Here is a 15,791-nt window from a genome sequence, read left to right as displayed (position 1 = left end):
ACACAAGTTTACGATTATAGAATCCCACAATGCCTTGGCTTGGAAGGGACCTTAAASCCCATCCAGTTCCATCCCCTGCCATGRGCAGGRACACCTTCCACTATSCCAGGTTGCTCAGAGCCYCATCCAGCCTGGCCTTGGRCACTGCCAGGRATGGRGCAGCCACAGCTTCTCTGGGCAACCTGTGCCAGGGCCTCCCCACCCTCACAGGGAAGAACTTCTTCCTAAAAGCCAATCTAAACCTACTCACAATGCAATTGCTTAATCCTACGTGTCCTGCTAGAGCTGCTGATGAACAATTTAACACAAATCCCGAGGTCAGGCTCAGAGCCCTGCTCAGATCTGCAAGACTCAGATCTACGCCCGGGCGTGGTGTCCTCTCGCGAGATCTGGGGCYGCTGGCCGCGGAGGGGCATCCTCTCGCGAGAGCGGAGCGAAGCCGGGTGCCGCCCCCGCCCCAAGGCGCCCCCTGGCGGAGAAGGGACACGGCGCCCGCCCCTCACGCCGCCATTTGACATCGGTCGCGGCCGGTCCGGGCTCAYCCCCGGCGCGGCCGGAGTCCCGGGCATGAGTGAGTGCCGTGAGCGGTTTGGGGATATGGGGAGGGCGCCGCTGTGGCCGTCGCCAGGCGATCGGGAGCGCGGCGGAGTCGCGTTGGTACGCACCAGGGCCGGGGTGCCCYAAGGGGCGTGAAGGAGGAGGACGCCCCTTGCCCCGCCTCAACTCGCGGGCCGGGGCGGGCCAGGGACCCCTCACATGTGTCGGGTCGCGGCGGTGTCGGGACAGGTGCCAATGTCGCGCCTCAGCGTCGCGATTGTACCGCSTTTTGGGGGCAGGAAGCGACGCTCCCGGGGGTGACGCCCCCGGGGTGCCCCTGTCGCAGCGGGAGTGTGGAGGGGACACCCCGGGATCTGTCACACCGGGAATGCGGCGGTGACATCCCCGGGATGCTCCTGTCACACCGGGAGTGCGGCGGTGACGCCCCCGGGATGCTCTTGTCACGCCGGGACCTTGGCACCAGCCTAAATTCCTTGGAATTCCTTCCAGCGTTCTGGCTCAGCGCTGCCAGACTGGTCTCTGTTGTAAACAAACCCACGAGCTGTGGGAAAAGGTGGCTTCCAGTAAGGATAAAAAAGAAAGAAGGGGCAGAAAGTTGGAKGAAGGCAGTGGTTGCATAKAGATTTTTATTATTKGATGTTGYTTTTTGGGTTTTAATTTGATAATGAAAGCCATTAGTAAATAGCAGGAAGTGACGGCAGTGACTRTGTAGTGGGAGTGTTGCTGGGTTGAGTTGTTGCTCTCCTACCTGTTGACAAGATTGCACTAACAAGCATCTGTGCAACTGGGCATCTCTGGTAGGGCAGGGTTCAGGAATTATTCACTTCAATTCCTGTAGTCATGCTCATAAAAAAAAAAAAATACTTGATAAGAATTTGCTTAAATCAATTCTGTTTGATTAATTGGGGTTTTTTCATYCTAAATTGTCTGGGCTAACTCATAGGTTTAGCTCCGTTTCAGGATCAGGCAAAGGTTTTGTTTTTCACAGGCAGCCAGAGACCATTTTAAGTTTCAAGGATTAGGACCAGCATCTTGCCCAAAAGGTATCATAGCTAGAATTTTTGGGGCCACTGTGAATTACCRTGATACAAACAATGATTCTGCTTTTTGAGGAACAAATGCTGTGTGAAAACTGGAGCTGGCCTAAGAGGGGACAGTCACWGCAGAATTTATGGGGCTGCTTTCCACATGTCTTCCCCAACTCCTTCCTAGCGAAAAGGAACACCAGTGGCTTTGCCACAAACAAACTTCTTTTCCTCTGGTGTGGTTGGGCTRAGGCAAAAACAAGAAAGTGCATGTATTAAACATATACTGTTTAAAAATTTATGTGAATGCAGACAAATTACCAGAGGTGTTAAGTGCGTTGTAGTCTGAATGCCAAATGTATTCCCAGCTCATGGAGAGGCCTCAGAGGCTTTTGTTTATGCTGGCCAGAGAATTCCTGGATTGTGGGTTGAGTTAAAGTCTGCTCCTCAGATTCTTCTTAAACATGGATCTCACTAAATCAATTTCTGCAGCAGTTCAGCTAGTTAGTGTGGAAGGTCATCTTTTGTCTGGGATACTTCTGTAGGAAATCTGACTGCAGGGAGGAGCAAGGAAAGCAGATCCATAAAAACAATGCAGCCTGATTCCTTTCCATGTCATATTTGAAAGAGCTCAAACTGTCAAGTCAGAGTGAATAAATTAACCATCCATGATAGCACAGCAGTTTGCTGAAGACCTTGATACCTCAAATACATAACATGGAAAGTTAAATGAAAATGCTGTCTGACAAATAGAAAACCTCCATGTGCTACAGTGTGGTGATTTTGATAACACATGAATCCCAGAAAACACAGGTTAAATGTCTAGTGTTTGAAGTATCCTTCCTTCTACTACTTACCTGGGACAGGRGCAAAAGGTCAGTTGAGGTAAATTTGAGGATTTCCTTAAGCTTGGCTTAAGGCTCCTGGGCTATGATTTGTAAAGGTCCCTGAGAAAGTTAGAAAATCAACTTGAAGTGTTTATTTTTTTTCCTGTGGCTCAGGAAAGACTCCACAAACTTCAGTGTTATAAAAACCTTTATTTTAGCAAATGGCCTAGCTAAGAAATTGATTTAGTTGATTCTGTCTGAAACTTAGAATATTTCCTAAACCAAATATTAAGCCTAATATCAACAAGAYCCATACATCTCACAAAYCTCCATCCCTGCTGYTTGATTGCTGGGGCTGTTGAAGGASTTTGAGTAGATTACCTTTTCAGTAGAGCAAGTGCAAGRTTTCTTAGAAGAAAATAAGATCCTAGGCTGGAAATCTTTGTCTTGAAACCTAATCTACCAAGCATGAATATGAAAAATGTAGTGTAAAGACCAGTATTTTTGGCAACACGCACAAGCATTTTGCAAGTTTGGCAGTACTGGCAATACATAATTCCTGTTAACAACTGCTGCAGTTAGAAGGCTGGAATTTTRAGGATGCAGTTGGTTCTTTTCCTTAGCTGAGTTAGTGTCTTTCTCCATGCTGTTGAAAATGTCACAGTTCCTTTCCATGCAGTGATGTTTGTGTTCATTTATAGACATGCACAGAACACAAGCCTTTTGGCGTCTAAATTTTCCCTGAGCAATTTTCTCTACTCTGTCAGTTTGAGCTGCTCCTTCTCTGCTGATTTAATTCATYAGAATCTTCCAGGCCACTGTAATCCTTCAGCATTCTCTTTTGTGCTGRATTTATACCTCACTTATTATGAAGGATGTCTGTTGGGAGAGCTCCTTAAAMATATATATAGCATTGAAAGATGAATGAGTTCATGTAATATTCTTCTATTTTCTGTATTGCTCTAACAGAAGCACATGCCCTGCCCCGATTTCCTGTGTTCAGTACCCTGCCTTTGGCTGATCTATCCCCTAGATAGTTGTCTGTGTAGCAGAGGGGCTGTGATGCAAACGCTGCCTTTGTCATGTTCAGAAATGAGCTGCACAATCGAGAAGGCGCTGGCAGATGCGAAGGCGCTGGTGGAGCGGCTGAGGGAACACGACAGTGCGGCTGAGGCGCTCATCGAACAGACCACGGCGCTCAACAAGCGAGTGGAAGCCATGAAACAGGTCTGCTTTCCCGTTCTGCTTGCTTCAGGAAAGCACAGCACTTCACATCCTTTGTGTGCTTCTGTGCAGCTCAGAGCGAGCGTGGTGTTCGGTTAATCCTTTAGTGGCATACTTGGTGTTTTTATTAGAGGTGTGGCTCTCATCAAAAAATAGGTAGTTTATGTAGTTTGAGCCTGTGAAAAAGTTTTTGCAGTTAYTCTAGCTTTAATATTGAAAACAAGCATTTATTTCAAGGACTGGTAAAAATAAGCTTGGTAAAAATAAGCTACAAACCATTTTGTGGTGTCTCATATTTTGCTCTACAGTGCATTACTATACATTTTCATTAATTTCAAYATACCCCTTTAATCATACAGAGGCTCTATAGTTTTTTCTTCTGTACAGAATACTTTGTCTTTGCAGTGTTTCCTTTTGTTTCCAAATAGCCTCTTCAGCTTTTTTTGTGTTCATTTCTATTCTGATATGCTGTTCCAAGGCATGTTGTTAGAGTGAGTGTGACTTTCACTTGAGAACTGAGAAAACGTAAAGATGTTTTCTGACTTTTCRTATGGGAGTTCATCCTGTCACTCTAATGAACCCAAGATATGTAATTAGGCTTATAAAATAATAAAACTCTGCATGCAATTCAGCCCTGTAAAACTAGTCATGCAGAGGCTTCATGGCTTCAGATCAAGAGTATTGCATTTACCATCTGTTGGGAGTCAGGATCCACTGACTCGGGTCTGTGTGACTTGTAGCCACACAGCCTTGTGGTTTAAGGTTTTGGGAAGCCGCACTAAATATCGAGAGGTTAATACCTCATGGTTTGTCTTTACCACATCTCTATGAGTTTTAAATTGCCTGATGGTGAACTTGACCTGCGTTAACTGAAGGTTAAATAACAGCCACTACACACATTTAATGTATGAAACTTGTTTAAAAACAAAGGTGATGCTTTTGTGTCTCTAAAGGACAGGATGTCTGCAATACCTTCAGGTTTGTGTTTGGTATTATTATTTAAAGCAAGCACTGTCTTCSTGGTTACAGACTCTGACTGGCAGTGGAACTGGTGCTTTGTGCCTGCCTTTGGTTARTCAAATATGTTCTGCCCTGTTGATTTGTTTTTTTAATAACCAGTACCAGGAAGAAATCCAAGAGCTCAATGAAGTAGCAAGACATCGCCCTCGCTCTACACTAGTGATGGGTATCCAGCAAGAAAACAGACAAATTAGGGAATTGCAACAGGAAAACAAAGGTAAAATTTGAATAGTTTATACTTTTAAAGCTCCAGCCAGCATCACTGGAAATAGTGAGACTTTTACCACTGATCTTTTTTCAAAACATTGCTGCAGAAGACATTTTTTCTTCTAATTTYGAATTGTCAGTTGAACTGATTATAATACAATTCAAGAGTCCTAAAGTCAAACCTCTGGGACTGATTAAAAAAAAAAAGAGATTTGGGAAAAATTACTTTTTTCAATCCTTACCTMATGCCCAGCACAAGTGAGGAGATAAATAGAACTTAATTCTGCAATATAGGGAGATGTTTGGAGAACTGTTTTCCCAGTACTGAAATTACTAGGAGTAGTCTGAACAAGCTACGGTGTAAGTATAGTAGTATAATTCCTTCTGGAATTCAGTAGACCAGGAATGCACTGCTCTTCCTGGAGAGCTTTAGGTGTTCTAACAGTTACATTCAGCAAAGGATTCAGTGATCTCTACTCAGATGAGTCTTGCCTTGTCTCAGGGCTTCTTTATCCCTTGACTCAGTAAATTTTGAACAGAAGCACATTTCAACTCTTGGTAAACCTGCAGAATCTTTTGTACCATGTGGCTTKTAATGGCTGGAGTAAAGCTGCTGAGCCACACTGCAAATGGCTTTTGTCAGCCAGAGGGATTGGACACAAAGTCRCACCAACAGAGGACTATTTGTTACTGACCAGGAATTGTCCCAGGCTGATCACCATCTAAGCCATTTGCAGAGCCTGTGTAGATTTCCTGGTTCAGGGGGAGAGGACACTCAGCGATGGGGTTATTTTAGTTTTCTCAAACTGCAATACTTGTGCATTTTGTCTTGGTTCTTCTGTGTTAAATTCTTAACTGAATTTTAAGTTCTGTTGGCAGAACTGCGCACATCTCTCGAAGAGCACCAGTCTGCTCTGGAACTCATCATGAGCAAGTACAGAGAACAGATGTTTAGGTTGCTTATGGCGAGTAAAAAGGATGATCCAAGTATAATAATGAAGTTAAAAGAGCAACATTCCAAGGTAATAATTTCATTGAGGCTTTTTTTCTTTGTTTTTTAGTTAAGACCTAAATTAGTTCATAGTGGATCAATTCAAAGCTTACTTTGTCTCAATTTTTCTATCACTGTACTRCTAATGAGTCCTAATTTTTATAATCCACTCCATGCAATACAAACAGGAAACTATCAGTTGAACCTTACTGGCTTCTCATTTATTTAAATTTCCAACAGGTAGCATTTCATTACCGTATTTCCTCMACTTACTTTTGTTTCACTTCAATCTTTAAGGCAACTGCCCTGTTGTACTGCCAGAGCTTAGTAATATTCCTTTTAAAATGGCTTTAACTTTTGCTTGTGACCTCAACAAACAATTAGCAAACCTGTGTTTAGGGAGAGTAGGAGGAACAAGCTTTTTAAATGGAATATTCTTTTTTTTCCCCCTATGTATTGTAAATAAATTAAAAAACTTGAAAGTCCCTGTGACTGTTGAATAACTGGGTGAAGCAGGAAACAGGAGTGTAGGTTCAGTTATTCAACAGTCAAAAGGACTTTTAAATGTTAAGAGAATTCATTATTCTAGGTCATTAACAYATTTAAACAGGAGATTTTTAGCAAAGTATTACATTTCATTGAAAATGTAACAAACATTAGATCAATGCAGCTATGTAGACAAACGTAAGTTTTATGTGTTAATAATCACTGATCTCAGCTAACTTAAGTTTGCAAAGCTAACTCAAGTTTGCAAAGTTAGGGTTTGCTAACCAGGAAAACAAAATTTAAGAATTTGATTCTTTCTTGCCTGCTTACAACATCCTATGTGTGTAATTAGTGCCATTGGTATGAAGAAATTATTGGATTAGAGCTATATCTTTAACATAAAATCTTCAAAAATGACAGTTTGGGATCATTTACAAAGAAGTTACCTCAGATTATGGTATATCTCCTACAGCTTCAGGAGAACCAACACAAGAGGGTAGAACTATATCCATGCTGAAATGGAATGTGATCATTCATTTAGGAGCACTTCCACAGAGGAAAACCTCGAGGAAAAAGAAAGAAAAGAAAAAATATCTCWCATCATAATTGGAACAGGAGATTTAGGCTTCAGCATTTTCATTTAACCTGGTCCTACCTGAATGCCTGATGAAAAGGATTTATGACCCTTACCCTGACCCTTAGGATTTCTGGAATTTCACTATTTTTTCTTTAGCACAGCCTTCACAGTCAGGAAGACTGAACAATCTTGAAGCACTTTTGAAACTCTTCTCTCTTTTTAAGTAAAAACTCCATTATTTAATGGAATTAAGCTCCCTTTTGCAAGTAGTGTCTGTTTTCCCAAGTGCCATCTGTTATTTTAGTTCCTATTTACAAGTTATTACAATATCGTTGATTGTTGCAGATCAACAAGCACCTCCTTTAAACAAAAAACCAATTAATTCTGGTAGTGTTGTATGCAAAAGAAAAAAGTGTTAGGTGTAGTCACCCTAATCTAAACATAGTGTTTGAATTTGCTTAGCTGAAACAAGGCCTTGAAATGGGTGCGGCCCCTTTTTATCTCTTTGGAAAAAAAAACCCAATGTGTACAAAAAAAATGAGAGAGACACTGAGGCTTTCACTTTCATGGCATTCTTTGGTTTTACCTCATCTGAGTTTTCCGTRTGTGCCTTCCAGTTTTGTGTGAGGATCTGATTTAACACCAGTGACCTTGGAACAGGCCCAAAGTTGCATTGATCCAGAGCCCTGAGGAGCTGAAAAAACAGGAAGCAGRGAGGACAGCAGTATATCCCTCAGCTCCTACCCAGTCCTTCTCAAGTTACATCCTTGCCTGACCACAGCTTCCTGTCATGCTAAATTTAGGGGTTATTTGAAAAAAACATGTTTTATGTAATCACCTGCAGTGGAAACTGAGAAGAAAATAAAGATTTAGAGCAAGTTCTTCCCYACCTCCTCACATTTAGAGTGGGCATTTAACAACAGCTAAATTACAAATAACTAAACAATAGCTTGGACAGTTGGAATGGCACAGAGGAAAGGGCTGATGTTCATTTTAGCAAAGRGTATTTGTTTTGATAAGTTTATGATTCCAAGTAAGACAGTTCTTCGTGGTAATTTAAAGGCAAGCTGGATCATCTGCCAGCTGTGTGGGCCTCCCATCAAACTCATCATGTGAAGGTGGGATTTGGCTTTGTCCTTCACTTCAGGCCTCCTGTCCTGCTTTTGCTGATATTAGCTAATAAATATTGTGGATTTTGTCCAAAGGCCAGCGCATGCACAACTAGAGCAGCATCACAGCAGAATTAGAATAAAAGACAAGTTGAAAAATGAAAGCTTCTGGAAATACCATGGCTTAACAGAGCAGCAATGATTACCAGAAGGGCAAAGGCTCTTCATGTAGCAGTGCAGGGAAAGGCAGCAATGACTCTTCTTCCTGAACCTCCAAAGTCCAGAGCCCAGATAAGCTGGACTTGAAGGTGGATTCCAGCAAAAGTATCTAAAATAAAGAGTGAAAGATGGGTTTGAATTTTGTAATATATGACATAGTAAGAATGACCACTATTCCTGGTATTTTTTAGAGAGAAATACCTGTCCATGGGCTGGTACTGGAGATCAAGTTTCAAATATCTGGAAAGAATGTGGCTTTTCCTGCTGTTCTCAGAGGAGTTGAGTGGTTTTGCATATCCAAAATAACACACATCAGTTCCTGATGCACAGGAAGGCTTGGTCTCAAGCACAAAACCAATTTGTTAGTCATTTGGATGCTGGGGATGATACAGTCMGTTAATCTTGTTCAGATTCCAGTGAAAGGGATCACTCGGGGGAAACCAGATCTGTTTAAATGAACAGGACTGCTGTGGCTGTCCCCACTGCAAAGACAATTTTCCAAAATTGAGGTTTGTGTTAAAACATGTTTAATGCTTTGCCTTTTTTAATAATTCAGGAAATACAATCCTAATACATTACTAAATATTTCTGTCTTAGGAGCTGCAAGTGCACGCGGACCAAATTACAGAGATGGCAGCAGTAATGAGAAAAGCCATTGAGGTGGATGAAAGGCACGGCTGCAAAGAGCAGGAGCGCATCACCCAGCTCGAGGTGAGGAGAAAGCTGCAGGGGCACAGAAAGGAAAGGGAGTAAAGACAGGTCTTTATGGACTAACTGTCCCAGTCACTCACTGCTGTTGAGTTACCCTTGCCTTGCTGGAGCAGGGGAAGCACCACTGCAGCTTAATCTCAAGGAAGGGATACTTAAAGCCTATCCAGGAGGATCAGAAACCTGATGTTCTCACTTGTAGAAGATGTCACAGCACTGATTTCATTGCATTCGTTTGAAAGTAAAGGGGAGGTTTTAACAGTTACCTTGATTTCTTTCTGGAGTCCTATTAGTGCCTTTTTCTTTCTCTGGTTCTAGCAAGAAAACAAAGGCTTGAGAGAAATTCTTCAAATCACCAGAGAATCATTTCTGAACCTCAAGAAAGAGGATGCATCAGAGAGCACGTCCCTGTCAGGATTAGTGACAAGCAGTGATCTGAGCCTGAGGAAAAGCTAAGGACTCTGGGAATCGGCAAGCTTCAGTTGCACAATTAACCAATGGAGCATCAGGGGGCACTGGTCAAGCACTTGTTACTGAATAGGGCACCAGCAAGAGAATGCATCCAACTCCAGCTCAGTGGCTTTTACACTGTGTAAACATAAATTCAGCTGGTATGCTGCAATACCCTCTGTGACAGATTGATTGCCATAGATCTAACCTCAGCAGGAAATGGATTAATGCACTTGCTGAATTGCAGGTTCTTTTTATATGAACTCATTTTACAGTTAAAAGGTGAGATTTCAAGTAATTTATATAAATTATTGCTCATACAAAGTTTCAGTGCAACTCTTAGATAATAAAGGTAAGATTTCAAAGTCTGATCTCTGCCTAGAAAATAGTAACTTACAAGTAAGCTTTGTGCATGGTCTACTTAGCATTTTTTCCTTTTGTTTTGGTTTTAATGAATTTTCATTTTGCAACAAACCTCTTTGATGGGAGGGGCACACATGCAGCCTAAAACTTGAGGATCTCTGTCATTTAGCCTTGGGGTATTGCTTTCAAATATAAGCCCAATTTTTAAACATAAGGAATGCTGTGAATCAATAGTTTGGGTGGTGTTTTTTTTTGTTTTTTTTTTTTTTTTAAATTGAAGGAGATTCTTTAAAATATGTGCACTGAATTGTATTGTGAGAATATGGAAAGAGCTATTTCCCACCTTGTTGTTCTCAGGACCACAGGTGCCAATGCAATTCTGCCTCAGCTTTTACCTTTAGGAGAGGAAATCCAGCTCAGTTCTCTATCAGTAAGAAGCCACAGGAGTCTCATGTCTTTGTTCTCCAGTTGCTTGCCCAAACTTCCTGACTGGGAATTGGCAACTGGAAAGCATTCAAACTGTGGCAGCAGAAAACGGGGTGGAGGAAGGAGGGGACAGCTTCATGACAGAGTTGGCAGCCTGCAATTARTAGTCTTAATTTTCCTTTCTTCAGTACTAACTAGTCATCAAGAAGGTTTTAAAGAGAGTTAAGCTGTCAGCTACAGAAAACTGTGGAACTACACCTGCCACCCACAGTTTAACATTCTGGCTGTTCAATAACCCATCAAGCAACATGAGCTGAGCTATCCTGAAATCAACCCCCACTTAGCCAAGTTTGATTTTCAGTGACAACAACAGAAGGAACTAAGCATCCAACACTTCCAAGCATGCCAGCTTCAATGCAGCTTTTTGTGGCTCAGCACAGCTTCCCTGGCTCAAGGTGAATGTTCCACAGGCCTAAGGGGGGAGCTTTCAGTGTCACTGAATTGACTTAGGAGCAGCTCAGTAACTTTGTTCTGGTCTCTGTTACTACTCCTTCCTGTGGTGCTTTTAAGAGGAGAAAAATTAGAAGAGACTGTTAGCAGGAAGCAAATTCTTGTTTTCAGTGAACTAGTACATGTGCTGAAAGGAGAGGTAAATCAGGTCTCCACATTCTCACTGTCTGGTTTAGAAATGGAGAAACTGCTGCTTCTCTTTGCAGATCATCTTGGCTTCTCTCTAGGCTTAAAAATAGGCTGAGGACATTCACATGCATGGAAAAGAAGTGATGGCCATTTCCAAAGTTTTGAAACAGCCAAGAGGGAACATTTTAGCTCAAGCACAAAATATTCCTGTCTGCTTTTACTATCTGTAAAGTCTCACCAGTGCTTCTCTAATTTAGATTTTGCATTTCTGCTGTGGCKTGCAAGATGCTGACTTACCAGAAGCAACAGCTTTTTTTCACTTGAATGTTCTGTTGTTTTAAACTTACAAGGAGTTTTGGGTTCAGTTGTTGAAGTTCTTGTTTCTGGAATCACCATGCACTGGTGTCAAGAGGCATTACTATCCATTTGATGCTGAATTCAGCTTCATGGCTGACTTCTGGTTTATCTTTTGAATACAGAAGAGGGTTGTTGGTATGTGGCAGTACTTTGAGGTTGCTCTATTACAAAATAATGCTTGATTAGTGTTTATTTTTGTAAACTAAAAAAAAAATGTGACTTAATTTATCTACTCCTAGTTTCGACATTTGATAGCCTCCCCTTTCATTCCCTTGTCCTGAACACATTAGGATTTTAAAGAGCCTTCACAGTGTGTGGGGTGACTATTTTTCATTGCATACCTGTTATTTTTGTAATGCAGATGGCTTGAAAAGGATTTATGGCTAGAATTGTGTACTGTACAGTAAACATATTTTATCAATAAAGTTGACTGAAAACATGGATGTCTCCACAGTTAAAGCAAGGTACTGGATCTGAACTGAGCCTTGTTGGTAACACAAGATAAAWAAAGGCAACCAAAACTGTCATATGTGGCAGCTGCTCAGCTGAGGGCAGGCTGAAACTAAATTGGGCTGGTTTGTACAACTAAAAGCTTTAAATAGCCTTAACTTTTTAACAAGCACATTGGATTAGAAGATTATATTAAAATACAGAACTAAGGGCACAGTTTGCATGCAAGAACTGGAATCTGTGTAAATAACCAAACTAAATTTACATTGGTTTAGGAAGTTTCTTCAGCACTTTTTCTGGTTAAAAGAGGAATTTCCAAGTCTACTATTTGGGTATAAAACTTGCACTCATTCTTTTTACAGAGGCAGAAGTCTGAGTGGGGTGTGACCAATGGTAACTGTGGCCAAGAGAGCACAGTGGTGCTACTCACAGCACGAGGAGAGAGGATAGATGAGACCTTAAAGCTCATCCASTGCAACCCCTGCCATGGGCAGGGACACCYTCCACTATCCCAGGTTGCTCAGAGCCCCATCCAGCCTGGCCTTGGACACTTCCAGGGATTCAGGGGCAGCCACATCTTCTCTGGGCAACCTGTGCCAGGGCCTCACCACCGTCATAGAGAGCAATTTCTTCCTAATACCTAATCCATACCTCCTCTCTGTYAGTGTAAAGCCATTCCCCCTTTCCTCCCAGTAGAGCTGCTCCATCCCTCTGATGCTCTTGGTCTCCCTCCTCTGGCCTGGCTCCAGCAATGCTGTTCTGGAGGCAGAAGCAGCTGCCCCCCGCTGTGAGCASAGGGTTCTTTGCCGACGTGACCCTCGGGAGCACTTGAGCTGTGCTGGAGACCGTGCCCAGGCCCGGCTGTTTGATCCCTTCCACACGGGCCAGCAGTGGGGGCAGGCCCCATCCCGCCTCTCTTATTTGTGATGCAGGTGCATTCACACTGGGGACAGTGCAGGCACATTGAAATAAAACCACTGACCTCCCACAATTAAAGTGTGCTGCAAAGTAGAACAGACTGCTTCAGAGACTGTATGAGAGGACTAATTCCTGCTGCCTGCAACCACCTTCCTTCCCGGGACATTGTGAGCCAGCACAGCCTTTGTATCTGAGATCATTGTTTTCCACCTTCAGAAAAAGACTCACCTGACATCTACCTTAACCARCTGCCCAGCAAGCAGGGAAACACTTCATCATTGCAGTCTTGGAAGAAGTTCATGCTGGCACTCCTCAGGCAGGAGCCAGGGAACAGTGGCACRGGGGAAACGCACAGAACTCCAGCTGCAGTCCCAAGGTGAAGGTTTACTTTTCTGAAGYATGACAGACAATTATTATCCTGCAGTGTTCTCAGCACCAGAAATGCCCCTATCCATACACCTGAGGCTGGCTCTTAGAGCAGTGAGCAGCATCAGAGCTGTTTTTGACAAGTCAGTTCTTGGTAGCTCAAACAATACAGCACACCAGAATGAATCCCAGAAAGGGGGATCAGCACTTTCCATTTTCCAATACTACGTTCAGGAACACTGTAAACAAATTTTTTAATGACTCCTCATCTGCAACTCATTACAYTCCTGGCTAAGCAAACAGCAGCTGTCTCCTATGATACCCTGTGCTTCTTGGCTTCTTGTGTATGGCGTTTCCCCCTCCCTCAGCATTCAGGATAAAAAAATTGAACCTAGCTCATTTTGGGTACATTAGATAATCTGTTGTTTTACTAGACAACACGGAAAAAATTGGAACTGGTGCTTTTTCTGATGAGGTACCAGTTCTGAAGGCAGTTGTGAAGCACCCAGTTCTGAACCAGACAGGGAAGTTTTACACAACCCTCTTCTCCTGCCACGCTCTCTCGCCCCCAAAATGAGTTAATTTATTGCTCTGCTTTGAAGTTGACTCCTCCCAGTGTGCAAGGAAGCACAAAGTCTGTCACCAGAAGTCAGCTGGCTGCCTGGAGCTGTGGGCTAGAGCAGACAGGGTCTGGGAGCAATAGAATAAATACTACAAACAATAAGCATCTGTTGAACGCACAGATGGGTTATTGGAGCTGTTGTTTCTAGAGAAAATGCAGACACCAGAGCCGACTAATCCAGTATGTTGGAGGGGAYGAAATAACCAGATGGAGTTTGTCAAAATTCAAATCTGAAAACATTAATCCATCCCAGCTCCTGAGTCAGCACACAGTGACCTAACATAATTCTCACCTTGCATACCAAAAGCTCARTGTTTCTTATGCTGACTCTTCACTGGATAAACCAACCAGGAACCTAAATTCTACTAAAGCTCACCCCAAAGAACACTGCCAAGATCACTGCAGACCTACAGCWGCTGATGGGTCAATGCAGAGAGGTGAAAAGCTCCAAGGCTCAGTGAAAAATGCACATTTTGAGATGAAGCCTACTGCTCTCTCAGGAGGCGCTTCTTTTTCAGAAGCCTTTCCAGATCAAGGACAGCTCTAGGCAAGGACAGAAGGGAATTGCAGAATCATAGAAAGGTTTGTGCTGGAAGGGACCTTAAAGAGACCTCAAACAGAYCTCACCTTGGACATAGGAGACACCAGAGCAGCAATGGAAGCTCCTGTTCTTCCCTCTGCACACACAGCACTCAAAGAGCCAAACCTGCAAACCCCAACATCCCACAGGGTCACTGTTGCTGGCTGAGTTTCATGGCACACCCTGATGGGAGCATCCACAATTCTACCACTACAACACACTTATCYTTAGCCTCTAATTAAGAATAAAAACACTCTCCTGAAGAGTTCCTGATGTCTGTGCTAAGTAATAACAGGGATTTGGTCCTCAAGCAGCTTTACACTAAACATTGCTTTACCCTCAGTTTTGGTATCCAATCAGAACCAAGGCACTGCAGGGTAGGATCCAGTTTTCCTGGGCAACTGTCTCAGTACACAAAAAAAGCCTTGAAAAGCCCCTTCAACACTGCAGTGGATCAGTTGGTGCATCCTGATCATCACCTCTGTTACTTACTGTGCCTTAGAGATTATGGAAGAAAATTCCTGAACCATCTTGTGGCAGAATTCAAAAGAAACAAATCTCCAACAATCTCAGAAAAAGAGTTCAAAGCCTGCTTCTGCTRCAGGATTCCTATGTGATCTTGCAGATCAGTTTTCAGGCAAGAAAGGGATGACTATCATTCCTTTGTTCTCTAGAGCCTCCTCTGACATGGCTTTCAAAAAAAAAAGTCTTTGGACCACACACTTCCCTCAGAGGCTGCAGAGAGAACAAGCCACACTCACAGCCTCTGGGTGTCACTGCAATGCCAGCCAAGCTCCCCCACCTCAGCCCCTGGCAAGAAGAAAATTTTTAAAAGCAAACTCTCCATACAAGATCAAAGGCAGAGGCTAAACTGTRAAAGCATTATTGAATTCAAAGAGACCCCTTTAGTTCCAATGTTCTTTGAAAAGACATCTTTATTATAAAATATATAGAAAATTAGAGTTAAACTTGTTTCTTGCACAATGTTAATGACAGCAGTTATAAAAACCCATCAAGGTAAACATGTTTAAGAGCATTTCTATACCACAGAAGTATTCGCTGCTTGCTATCGCACATGGCAGAGATATGCTTAAGATCAGTGCAGGGAGGATGGGCAGAGACCCAGGAGAGAGCTCCTTGTTTAACCCCTTGTGCCACACAATAGCACAGGGAAACAAGACCCAAACTGCAGGATTTCAGCTTTGCTTTACTGTTTGAGGCAGATGTTCCAGCTCCAAAAAACGATCAGATTTGTCTCTCAAACATCAGAAGGGTTCAGTCACCTCAGACACTGTCTTTGAGCTATCACTCCTTAAAGAAAAGCCATTTTTAGGTCATCCATTCCTATCTATGCCAGTGTGTTTAACTTCCAATTAAGTTCCCAAAAAAGTTCTTTTGCCGGTTTCCTCAGAAAGAGAAATTCTTACATATTTCCTACCAAGAAGTTAAAGTGGTGGCTGAGAATTTAAGCTTCCACCCCTGGGAATTTCCCTTATGGAGGCTCCATGCAGGCACCTGAGCAGCAACTCACCTGCACACAGGCAGGACTGTGCACTTGGCTGCTCTCACTGAAGGTTCAGACACAGGGCGGAGGAGGAAGAGTCACCATAAYCTGTGTCAAGGTACAGGATACGAGACTTCAGCCATCTTTCAGTGCCTGACAAATCCC

At 42.9% G+C, this 15,791-nt stretch overlaps 1 protein-coding gene across 3 annotated transcripts; it reads left to right on the top strand.

Moving 5' to 3' along the window:
- The first annotated feature begins 459 nt into the window (after positions 1 to 459).
- FGFR1OP2 (FGFR1 oncogene partner 2) lies at positions 460 to 11,647 on the top strand. Of its 3 annotated transcripts, none has more exons than XM_057370508.1 (6): positions 460 to 571; positions 3,501 to 3,637; positions 4,754 to 4,871; positions 5,729 to 5,883; positions 8,841 to 8,954; positions 9,270 to 11,647. In XM_057370508.1, exons 1-6 carry the CDS (start codon positions 568 to 570, stop codon positions 9,405 to 9,407), a joined length of 666 nt encoding a protein of 221 aa, XP_057226491.1. In that variant the 5' UTR covers positions 460 to 567; the 3' UTR covers positions 9,408 to 11,647. The 3 variants fall into 3 exon arrangements, with proteins under 3 accessions (XP_057226491.1, XP_057226494.1, XP_057226492.1); XM_057370511.1 differs by having other exon boundaries at positions 5,741 to 5,883; positions 9,270 to 11,646; XM_057370509.1 differs by lacking the exon at positions 460 to 571 and adding an exon at positions 637 to 657.
- The last annotated feature ends 4,144 nt before the right edge of the window (positions 11,648 to 15,791 follow it).

The sequence above is a fragment of the Malurus melanocephalus genome, unplaced genomic scaffold (assembly GCF_030028575.1).
Source record: "Malurus melanocephalus ecotype Western Australia unplaced genomic scaffold, MMel_1.1 scaffold_128, whole genome shotgun sequence".
Taxonomy (NCBI): domain Eukaryota; kingdom Metazoa; phylum Chordata; class Aves; order Passeriformes; family Maluridae; genus Malurus; species Malurus melanocephalus.
The sequence above is the reverse complement of the archived record's forward strand: the minus strand, read 5'-3'. Positions and strand labels throughout refer to the sequence as shown.